This window comes from Furipterus horrens, unplaced genomic scaffold (assembly GCF_987537825.1).
Source record: "Furipterus horrens unplaced genomic scaffold, mFurHor1.1.pri manual_scaffold_16, whole genome shotgun sequence".
NCBI lineage: Eukaryota > Metazoa > Chordata > Mammalia > Chiroptera > Furipteridae > Furipterus > Furipterus horrens.
The window spans coordinates 9,966,586-9,977,740 of NW_028327186.1; the positions used below are offsets into that span (position 1 = coordinate 9,966,586).

Here is an 11,155-nt window from a genome sequence, read left to right on the forward strand (position 1 = left end):
TTGTCAGCTTCATACCCTCTCAATGAGGAATCCTAAATTTGAGCCTGCATCAGGAAGCTGTCAATCAGCTCGGTCAAACAGATTGCTTTCCCCTGTCCCCCTTAATTTTTGCGTCAGTACCTTTGCAACGACATTTCCGTTTGCAAAACGTAGCTAGGAAGAGTCCAGCTGCTTCCTTAATTGTCTTTGTTTGGACCCTAGCTGTTTCTCCTTAAATTCTTTAAATGTCAGTTTCCTTAACTATAAACCAGAAATAATAATAATAGTGCATATCCCCTATATGGCTGGCACACAGTTAGTGCTCACAATAAATGTGAACTGTTCGTTATTCTCATAGGTATTCGGGTTGCACTAGATTATCTGTTAACCATTCTGTTACCGCTCCAGGTCTGGGCAACTAGCCAGAGACGGGTGCCTGTTCTGTGTATCCCAATGTTCAGTCCATACTAGGAACTTAATACTTCCAAGTATTACAAAAAGGATAAATGGGGGGGAAAATTGCGCCGAAGGAGCAAACCTGACTTTAAGTCTTTTCTTTTTTAATGTTTATTTTTTGATGATTTTCTTTCTTTTCAGAGAAAGGGAGGAAGAGAGGGAGAGAGACCTCGATGTGAAAGAGAAACATCGATCGGTTGCCTCCCGCACGCCCCCAACGGGGCACCAGCAACCCTTTATGTTGTAGGTCCACACACAGTCCACAGAACCACACCAGCCACGGCTAAAAGTCTTCCTTAAATTGCCATCCTGTATATTACTTCATTGAATGCGCACGACAACCAAGGAGGTGGCACAAAGCTCACAGGAGCCCACGACCCGACCCAGAGAGCGGGGTGCATTGGAGCCGGAGGACACAGATGTGAGCGGAGCCCGGGCGAGAGGGGGCCACATTCACCTCCGGATTGCTTAAAATTTCCCGCGGGCTCCGCGGGCTGGAGGTACAGACCAACGCCCCTTCGGGTATCCCCGCCCCTTCTGTTGCTGCGCGCCAACCCGCAGAAAGCCAGTGTCTCCCAGAGAGCCAATAAGAAGAGGCCTTGGGCGGGTGCCGCCTTCCAGCGAACCAATAGGCGGGCAGCCGGAACCGGGCTTGCCCGGGCAAGTGGAAAGGACCGGCTGTCTGGACGCCACGTGCGAGCGGGAGGAGAAGCGTCCTCGCTTCAGGTGATCACGGGGACCCTTACAGGGGCAGTGGAGTTGGGCGGGCCGGCGCGGGCTGTCCCTGCTCGCGGGTCCCCGTGCGTCTGTCCGCCCCCGGCCGGCGGAGGGGGACGCCCAGACTTGGCCGACCGGTTCTAGGGGCCGGCGGTTGAGTAGGCCCGGCCCGGCCCGGGGCGCCGCCTGTCCCGCGTCCCCGCCCTGATCGGGGTCTCGGGCCTAAGGGGAGGGCGATGGGCGATGGGCGATGGGACTCGGTCTGGCCGGAGCCAGACCGCTGCGGCCAGTGAGTAACCAACGCCGGCCCGAGTCCTTCCCTGGACGCGGCCAGGCCTCCCGCGCGTCACTCTTCGGAGGACGCGGGCTGTTGGAGGGGTCGTGCGGGGCTGCGCTCGGACTTCTTGTCCGGCGAACCTTTTAGTAGCACAGGGGCCTTATCCAACCAAGTTTTCTCAAAATCGGGCGATTATTAGTATCTTGGCTCGAGGGTAGTAGGGTCGTGCGCTCTTTAAAACCCAGATTCTCAGCTTCCCCCTCCCCCTCCCCCTCCCCCAAAAGGACGTCTGGAAATCCTTGTAATCCGTTTAGGCCTTTTCAACCAGCGTCTTAATGGTTTCTGCTGACGAACCTCTTTGGGGACGTCCCTAACCTACGGATTAATCAACAAACAAACCCTCGTTTTGTGGTGAGGGACCGGTGACCTGGTGCCGTGCCTGTCGCTCTTCAGTGACAGGGCCCACTGCCGCCCTGGGCAGCCAGCAGGAAGCCGCCGGCGATTCTGGCTTCGTGGGGACTCTGCTGCTGGGGCCTTGTGCCCTTGGAGCGAAACTTCTCCCCGGCCTCGCTGAGCTCATCGGGGGCCCGGGGTGGGGGAGCCGCGCCCTTGATCACTAACTTGGTGTTGACACGTCAGCCAGGTCAGGCAGGTGGAATAGGACTGCTTTCATCTCTTTTTTTTTTTAAGTCCTGACCCGAGGACTTTTTTTTTTTTCTTCATTGCTCTTAGAGAGAGAGGAAAAGAGACAAACTGCTGCAAAAGAGAAACACTGACGGGTTGCCTCCCATAGGCACCCGGACCGGGTTTCCAACCTGCAACTTTCCGGGTACTGGACGGCGCGCCCACCAAGCCACCCGGGCAGGGCTGCTTTCGCCTCCTCTCAGGGAACCCATTTGCATTTTCTTTGAAACACAGCCAGCAGGGCGAGGGATGCCCGGGACCCTGGTCCCTGCAGGGCCCTCTGCCCCGTCCTCTGCCACAGAGGCCCGTCCCAGCAGCCTCCCTCTGGGGCTCCTTAGGCCTCCTTGTCCCCGTTGCTGGGCCGAGGCAAACTGAGTGAGGGTCTGCGTCTGTCAGCTCTAACAGGTGACTTGTCAGCATGAGGACGCTGATTATAGTAAAGAGTCCTCTTAGAAGGGAGGCGTCTCAGGGAAGAAAGGAGATGAGCAAAGAGGGAGGATGGGTCAGGGTGGGTCACTGCCTTGCCCTGGTCCAGGCGTCCCCAAAGGGTCCTTGGCCTGCCCTCTTCCTCCGATTTCACTGCCTTGCCCTGGCCCAGGCGTCCCCAAAGGGTCCTTGGCCTGCCCTCTTCCTCCGATTTCTCTTCCTCTCTGCTGCTGTCGCTCAGGTTCTTCTCTTCTAAAGACAATGATTCTGTCCCCCTGTCCCAGACAGTCTCCACAGAGAGTGATGGTTCCGGTCAGTTTGTGGACCAAGCCCAGGCGCTGCCCACCTTCCAGGAACGGTTCTTGCTCCCTGTCCACCTGCCTCACCCCTTACTTTCCCATGGCCGCACCAGACTCCTTCCCCGCCCACAGTGATGGGGTTTGCCTCCTAGACTTGGTGTCAGCGTTTTCTCTGTCTGGAGGCCCCTCCCTCCCTGGGCCCTTGGCAGACCTTCCTGAAACCCGTCCAAGTGTCCCCTGGACTGCCAGGCCTTCCCTAACCGGGCGTTTCTGCCCGTACCAGTACCTGACCCAGGGAATCAGGTGCCTGTCCGTAGTCCCTCGCGCCTGTCCTGAGTGCGTATCTGACTACCTCTCTCACTCCACCAAACCAGGAGTTCCCTGAGTTCAAGGTCACCTCCAGCTCTGTAGGCCCCACAGTCCGGCTTTTGTCTCTTATTAATTGAGCAAGTACCATACCTCAATGCCCTAATTTTCTTGCCTATAACAGGAGGATAATAATACATTGTTTGGGTTGTTGGGAAGATTGAGTGATTCCATAGGAAGTCCTTACGGCAGCAGTTTGCATGTGGTACTGACTGTATGAATTATTAAAGCAGGTCCTCCGCCCAGTGCAGGAGCCCGAGACTTAGGGCAGCAGGGCTGGGGAGCGCTGTGGAGGGAGGGAGGGAGGGAGAAGGGCAGGCCTGGCCCATCCTCATCCAGCCCCTCCGCCCTGTGTGTTCTCTCTCCAGGGTGCTGCGCCCTTGGAAGACTGCCTCCCAGGCCTCCCTTGCCCTGAGTGCTGAGCAGATTGGCATGGTACCTAGGGAAGCCCCTGAGTGCGCCCAGAGCCTGTGCCCTTCACTGGCTGGCCCGAACGCCAAGGATGTGCTTCGCAGAAAGCACAAGCGGAAGAGCCGACAGCACCAGCGATTCATGGCGCGGAAGGCCTTGCTGCAGGAGCAGAGGCTGCGGAGCGCGTCCCGAGAACCAGCAGCCTCCCCGCTGCCCGAGCTGTCGGAGGCAGCGCCAGGCGCTGAGGCTGCCGGCCGTGGGAGGCAGCGTCCGCGGGAGGGGTCTGGAGCTGCCCCGAGCAGCAGGAAGCCCGCCCCTGGGGAATCCGCCGGGCCCTCTCCCAGCAAGTGCGTGGCTATCGACTGCGAGATGGTGGGCACGGGACCCGGGGGGCGCGTGAGTGAGCTGGCTCGCTGCTCCGTGGTGAGTTACCACGGCGACGTCCTCTACGACAAGTACATCCGGCCGGAGCTGCCCGTCGTGGACTATCGCACTCGCTGGAGCGGCGTCACGCGGCAGCACATGCGCACAGCCATCCCCTTCCAGGCGGCCCAGAAAGAGGTGAGGGCGGGGGAGGGGGGCCCGTTTGGGTGGGGGTGACAAAGTGCAGAGTGACCCTGGGTTGGAGTCACCACTTAGCCATTGGAGGTGAGAGACCGTCGTAGGAAAATTACTTCACTTCTCCAAACAGTGGGTCCCTTCTCCCCAGAAAGGGTGAGTACAGTCCTGACCTGCGTGCATATAAGGATCGCGGGGGTCCTGCTGGGCCATGTTTGTGGCAAGGCTGTGCCAACTGCCAGGTGTGAAGCAGCTTACATTTTACATGTTCTTTTCTGTTACGGAAGTATTACATCTCTGTACAAGTTGGTAAGGCCCACGGTGCTATCACCTTCAGGTGTTAAAATATTTTGGTATGTTTCCCTATGATAGTTTTTCAGGGCTTTGAGAAAAATTAATTCGTGGTTGGGGAATCCCCTAACGTGCTTGAGCATAAGAAACTCCTCAGGCCTTTTTAATCTGAGGTCCTTGTCCCCAGATCCCTCCGTGTTCTGATTCCTCAGGTTCCTAGGCCTACGTAGGCCCTGGCATGTGCGCGCCTAAAAATCATCACGCCGTGCAGACTTGCATAATGAGAGCCTCAGAGCTTGTGGGGAAAATGGGTTAGGAACACAAGACTCAAACGGCATAGTGACAGCCCAGAATAAGAAGATGGCCACCTAATAGCAATGGTTCCACAGTTCTGCGTGTGCTGAGTGGTTACGAAACGCGTAAATACACCAATAAGGATGCCACGTACCTTGAAAAGAGGCCTGAAGTTTTCCTCATGGAGGTAGATGTCGGAAGGGTTGCGCCTTGGGCTACGGTGAAGTGGGCCATAAAGTGACCTGAAATCAGGTAGAAAGCGGGGACAGTAGGTGAGGGGGGCTGCAGCTGCCCACCAGGTGAGCAGAGCCCCCTGCAGGTGCTTGAGGGGCGTGTGCTTGTGCACTCCCGCCTGGCTCAGTTCACCTGCGTGTGGGTGTCTGCATTCACTTAGTGTTTCTCGGGGTGAAATCATGCATTATTCTCAAATCGTGTTCTAATATGTCGATCAGGTTGGAACATTTTGCATTTTTAAAACAAGCATTATAGCAGAACTTAGGAATGTTTCTGGCTTATTCTTGGATCTAGGTAAATGTGGTAAATACTGGTATACAGCGTCTTACGTCCTCCTTTTTCACACGATGTACGGCCTAAGCAATTCTTTCAAAACACTTGGGGCTTCTTTACCGAGCAGGCTGATGGAACAGGAGCGACAAGAAGGGGGGCCTGTGGCGAACCCTCAGCTCCTCGCTCCCGACCTCAGCCTGGTTGGTGGCAGTCCCAAGAGGAGGACCACTGTGTTCTACTCAGACTGAGCCAGTGGGGAGCGCGCTTGATCCCTTCCCACCAAAAGCCTGGGGCTGTGACCAGAGTGGTGGCAGGTCCTTATCACTGAAGCCTAAGTGCGCCTTCTGTGAACGCTGAGTTCAGCGATAGACCGTGGGCGGCCAGCAGCTGCTGCTGAGAGCGCCAAATCAGCAAGGAGGGCCGGAGCGATCAGAGGCCTGCGGCCCTGGACGTGACCCCTGTGGAGCCTGGGGCAGGTGGGAGGCAGGGAGAAGAGGCGCACCTCGCACCCATGGCCAGGGCTGAGCAAGGCGGCAGGGTCCTGTACACGGAGGGACAAAGGAACAGGATCCTGAAGACAGGGACTGTGACTGGTATGTCTCCAATGCACTTCACCCAGTGACCCCCTCCCGGGTGCAGAGTTTTCAGGGAGCATCGACAGTTAAGTCAGGCACGGTCCCTGTGTGTTTGCAGGGAGGGCTGCAGACCATCCAGAGCTAAGTGTGTCCTTAGTGCCATGGATCCCCTGCGGGACAGAACAGGGGTCCTAACATCAGGAGGGGGCTGTGGGGTCATCTCTGGATGTGTGAGCTGAGACCTGCCTGACAGGAGCTGGGGGAAGGGGCCGGGGAGCGGGAGGGCCAAGACGGGCCTGCGCCGCAGGAGCGAGGAGCTCGCGCTGAGTTACTGGGAGCTCTCTCCCGTCCGTGACCGACTTGAACGTGCAGAACCACGCACGGAATGGTGTCGGCCGCATTCCCGGTCCACAGGTTCAGGGAGCTTCGGTGTGCCCTTTGTTGTCTTAGTAGTAAGTAGCAGGGTCTGGACTGGAACGCGGGCAGCCTGGTCCCCCCCGTCCATGCTGCCCCCATCCCCAGGGGTCTGTGCGCCCGCTGGGCTTGGCCCGCCTGACAGTGGGACCTCCCCAACTCCTCTCTCTGCCCGCAGATCCTCAGGCTCCTGAAGGGCAAGGTGGTGGTGGGCCATGCCCTGCACAACGACTTCAAGGCCCTCAAGTACACCCACCCTCGGAGCCAGACCCGGGACACCACCTACGTCCCCAACCTCCTCAGCCAGCCCGGCGTTCACACGCGGACCCGGGTCTCCCTTAAGGACCTGGCCCTGCAGCTGCTGCACAAGAAGATCCAGGTAAGTGGTGGGGAGCGAGGGGGCTGGCCCCCGTGCTGCTCAGGCTGCGCCTCTAGTTCCTCCTCACTCCGCTCGGCCCAGCTGGGCCTGGGTCTCCTTCGAGCCCACACAGCCCAGGGTTTCTCTGCAGCCTCCTCCCCCAGTGCACACGCTCTCCCCAGGGACTCTCTCCCAGGTCTGTCCCCACCCAGAGGAGCCTTCTTCGGTCAGGCTGCTAGGAACTCCTGCCCCTGCCGTCCTTCACCTTCGTTCCTCCATCGGCCCCCCGAGCCTTCGGAGGCGGGCATTTGTATCTTGCTTTTCACGTGAGGGAACAAGCTACAGAAGCTAATGGCTTGTGCTGCGGCTGAGCTCCCAGCGCGCTCTGTCTGGAAGGCTTGCGCCCTCCGTGCCGTAGCACACGGGACACCCCCGTCCTGACAGTGCACGGTCTTGGGCCCGTGCAGCGCCTGCCGGGACGGGCCTCTCTCTGGGGCGCGGCGGTGACCCGGGGCTCCCGTCTGCAGGGGGGCCAGCACGGCCACTCATCCGTGGAGGACGCCATGACGGCCATGGAGCTGTACCGGCTGGTGGAGGCGCAGTGGGAGCAGCAGGAGGCCGGCCGCCCCCGCACCCACCCCGAGGACAGAGAGCCCGACAGCGGCCTGGACATGCAGCAGTACATGGAGGACCAGTACTGGCCCGAGGACCTGGGGCAGGGCGGGGCACAGGGCCGAAGGGTGTGAGAGGGGGGCTGTGGGTGGCCTCCGGGGTGGGGAGGGGACAGGATGCAGCCAGGTCCCAGGAGTAGGGGTGGCCGTCCTCTGGCTCCCTGCTCTTCCCAGGGCTGTCCTCGGCGCTGCCCCCCACCCCCCACCCCTGGTCTTGCCCATGGCACTTTATAGACACTGAAAACGTCAGGTGGATTAGCTACTAGGGTCCCGCAGGAATCGGTCTACGCCACCAACGCTCCCAGGCTGTCGCTTCCCCACCCCCTGGCAGGGGTGGGTGTCAGCGTCTCCCTGCTTCTCCACCTCCCTCTTCCCCCAGAGTCCCTGTCAGGTTCCGAGTAAGGGTACCCAGAAGCTTTCGCGATAAGCTGACTCTGGAGACCTGTTTCCCATTCTGTCTAATGGAGCTCTGGCCGCAGCTGCCAGAGGAACTGGTGCCGGACTCCAGACTCCGGCGCCACAGCAGAGCCGACAGGGCACTGCCCCTTGCATGCTTGTCCCCAAGGGCACCGGCCACTGCTCCAGGAGGAGGGAGAGTGGATCAGCTTCGGGTGGGGATTGGCGTATTTATTCTGACCCAAATCAGGCATTTCTCCTGCCCGCTCAACACTAGGCTCTCTTAAGCAAAAAGACAACAGGACAACAGTTTGAGATCTGGGACCTCTGTGCATTATTACACCCACGGGGCCTTTATTTATTCATTAAGAGCAGGGCCACCAGGGAGCAGGGCCTGCGTGTCTGCTGGGGTGGGGGTACCGGCAGCTGTGCACCCTGCCCCCCATGACCGCTGGCCCTTCACGCACTTTGATTGCTACTCACTGTGGTGGCTGGATTATCCCCAAATTTCTAAAAAGTTTATCTATCAGGATTCCCCCCCTTCTTTTCTTGTTGCCTAAGGGGCAGTTTGGGGGTACTGGGGTAACCAGACCTTTGAGCCCCATCATTGCTTGTCCTTGTCACATAATAACTTTGAGCCCTTGGCAACTCTGTGACTTCACTCTAGAGCCTATTCCCTGATCCCTAAAATGGGGACAGTGACATGACCTACCTCGTGGGGTTGTCATGAGGATGCAATACTAGCTGTCCACACAGTGCCCGGCACACAGGAAGCCCTGGTCCACGGGAGCTGCTGTTTTCCTTGAAGAATTGTTTCGGCCTCTTGAGGGTAACACCTGAACATGCCCCAGGCTGAGGGACTTCGGCCCAGACAGACCTGTCCCAGCAGGCGAGGCACAGGCCAGTGGTGAGGACGCCACGCGGAGGTTCAGGGTTCTCGCCGCTCCACGCTGTATGACCCGGGTGCGCTCGGCGTCCCTTCTGCTGTGTGCCGGAGGTGACGGCGGTCCCTCATGTCAGTCTGAGCCAAGCAGCTGGGCCAGGAAGGGGAGACACTACAGAGACCACACTGTGAACCCAGGGCCATGGGCTGTCCGGTCACCAGCCGCGCGCCTGTCTGCAGGGCAGGGAGCGGCTCCAGCGCTTTGTTCTGGGCTCCTTAGCAGTCCAGCTGACGGCGGACGCAAGGCTGGGCAGCTGCCGCTCTTCCTGTGCTTCCGTCTGTGGGTAGAGGGAGAGGAAGCTGCTACTGATGTCCCAGACGTGGCCCGGGTCCCAAGTCAGCATTGCTGTAAAACTTCTGGAATAAAACTAAGTTGGAAAAGTGGGTGAAGCAGCCTTTTCTGGGAACCGTCAGGCTAGGGTGGACGGGAGCATCGGCGGGGCTGGGGGATGAAGCGACCTCTGTCTTGCTGGGTGCTTTGGCCTTTGAGGTCAGCGGCTTTCAAGATCATGCTTTGGGAGGTGGCTAGAAGATGTTAGAGCTACAGGATACATATTTTAAACATTTTATAACTGCCCTATTAGAGTGCTTAAGTGTATTTAACTGGTTTCTCCCCAAAGCTATATATTCACTTTAAAAGAATTGTTTTTTTAAGTATTAAAGTGTCAAATACACAACATAAAATTGATCATCTTAACCATTTTTCAATGTAGGGTTCAGCAGCATTAAGTACACTCACACTGATCTCTGGAACTCTTTATCTTGCAAAACTGAAACCCTAAACTCTAATAAACAATAACAGCCCTTCCCTTCCTCCCTTCAGTGCCTGGCAACCAGCATTCTACGTTCTGTCTATGAATGTGACTAGGAGTCTCGTTTTCGGAGACTCCTACAATGTTTGCCTTTCTGAGACTCTGGTTCCCCTTAGCAGAAGATCCTCAGTACATCCATGTTGTAGCATGTGCGGGACAGCCCTCACCTGGACAGATGTGTTGGCCCAGGGGTCGCTTCCCCCTCTTGGTTATTGTGACTAACGCTGCTGTGAACATGGGTGTGCAAACATCTTTGGGTCCCTGCTTTGAATTCTTTTGGGTAAGTACCCTCTTCTCTAAGATTTAAGTCAACTGCGGTCTGAACATATTACATAGAAAGTTGTAGAAATAATTCACAAAGTTGGGAATTGCATGCTGTTCCGAGAAGCATGATGAAACCCTGTGCTGTCCTCCATCCCACCCGGGACGTGACTCGTCCCTGCGCCCAGTCTCCACGCGGTAGACACTCCCCTCCCATTGGTCACGGAGCAGCCTCCATTATTAGACCAACTCCATCAAATAACCCTTCTTTTCCTTAAGGATCCCCAAGTGCAGGAGTGGTGCTGCCGGCCACTCAGATACACCAGAGAGAACCCCTAAAGTGCCTCTGCTAAGTGAAAAGGTGAAAGTTCTCAATTAAAAGAGGGGGGGGGAAATTGTATACTGAGGTTGCTACGATCTAGTGTAAGAACAAATCTTCCCTCTGTGAAGTTGGAAGCAGCAAAAAAAATTAGGCAGAAAATGGGTTCTGACGAACGGGCCGGGACAAGGACTTCAGCCCGGGCTCCGCTGCAGGGGTGACACCAGGCCATGTACGCAAGGAAGGGGTGGCCGCAGAGATTCAGGAATGGGGCCCCGAGAAATGCAGACGTCGCTGCAGAAGCTGCGTCTGCCGGTGGAAAAGCTGCTGCTGGAGTTGAAGAGGTGGGTTAAGGCTCGCAGCTATCCTGGGCTCAGGCACCCACTTGGGGTCTGGGAATGTGTCCCCCCAGGAGTGGGCATGCTGTATCGTGGTAATTCTGTTTTGCTTCTTGAGGAACTTCCTTCCGTTTGGTTACACCATTCTTACATTCCCTCCAAGAGTCCTCAAGGGTTCTGATTACTTCACACCCTCACCCACGCTTGGCGCTTCCTGGGCTGGTGGCATGCGGCCACCCTCGGGGGTCACCCACTGGGCCCTCACCCTGCGCTTGGAGCGGGGTGTTCAGAGAAGGCCACACAGCAGCAGCCCCCACATCTGCTACTGTCACAAGAGGTCGAACAGCCGTGCCAGGAAACTGGTCTGGTCTGGCAGAGAGGCTGGCCCTGAGCGACACCAGCTGTCCCCTGACCCCACGAGACTTGTGGGCTTGGTGTGGAGCAAAGGAGAAAAGTAGGGGAGACTTAAACATGCAGATCTGGAACTCAGCAAGGAGTAGGTTCAGGACCCCGTGGGGACAAGAACTGGAGGGGTGGGAGGTGAGGGGTGTGAGGGGTGACCAAGTGGGATGTTGATACGTGCAGGTCACCAGCGATTGCGAGCGGTCCTGCGGGAATGGTGGCAACAAAAGCCTCCAGCCACAACTTCAGGGCGTGACTTTTCCAATGCACGTCAAGTCAGAGGAATTTTGCTTCATCTCCCCCTGCATGAGGGTAACAGCCCTTTAGGCCACTGGGAAACAAAAAAGTCCCCAGAGTTCGAATTTGAGTAAAATCTGCTTAAGCTAGGACCCAAAATAATC

At 57.4% G+C, this 11,155-nt stretch overlaps 1 protein-coding gene across 1 annotated transcript; it reads left to right on the forward strand.

The window, feature by feature from the left end:
- Window positions 1-1,087: 1,087 nt before the first annotated feature.
- On the forward strand, window positions 1,088-9,006 carry AEN (apoptosis enhancing nuclease). The gene is made up of 4 exons (XM_090263719.1): window positions 1,088-1,161; window positions 3,573-4,176; window positions 6,433-6,633; window positions 7,140-9,006. Exons 2-4 carry the CDS (start codon window positions 3,637-3,639, stop codon window positions 7,356-7,358), a joined length of 960 nt encoding a protein of 319 aa, XP_090119845.1. The 5' UTR covers window positions 1,088-1,161; window positions 3,573-3,636; the 3' UTR covers window positions 7,359-9,006.
- Window positions 9,007-11,155: the final 2,149 nt, after the last annotated feature.

Coding starts and splice junctions, on each gene's coding strand:
- AEN (XM_090263719.1), top strand. CDS start 3,637: ATGGTACCTAGGGAAGCCCCTGAGTGCGCCCAGAGCCTGTGCCCTTCA. Junction 4,177..6,432: donor TCCAGGCGGCCCAGAAAGAG/GTGAGGGCGGGG, acceptor CTCTGCCCGCAG/ATCCTCAGGCTCCTGAAGGG. Junction 6,634..7,139: donor TGCTGCACAAGAAGATCCAG/GTAAGTGGTGGG, acceptor TCCCGTCTGCAG/GGGGGCCAGCACGGCCACTC.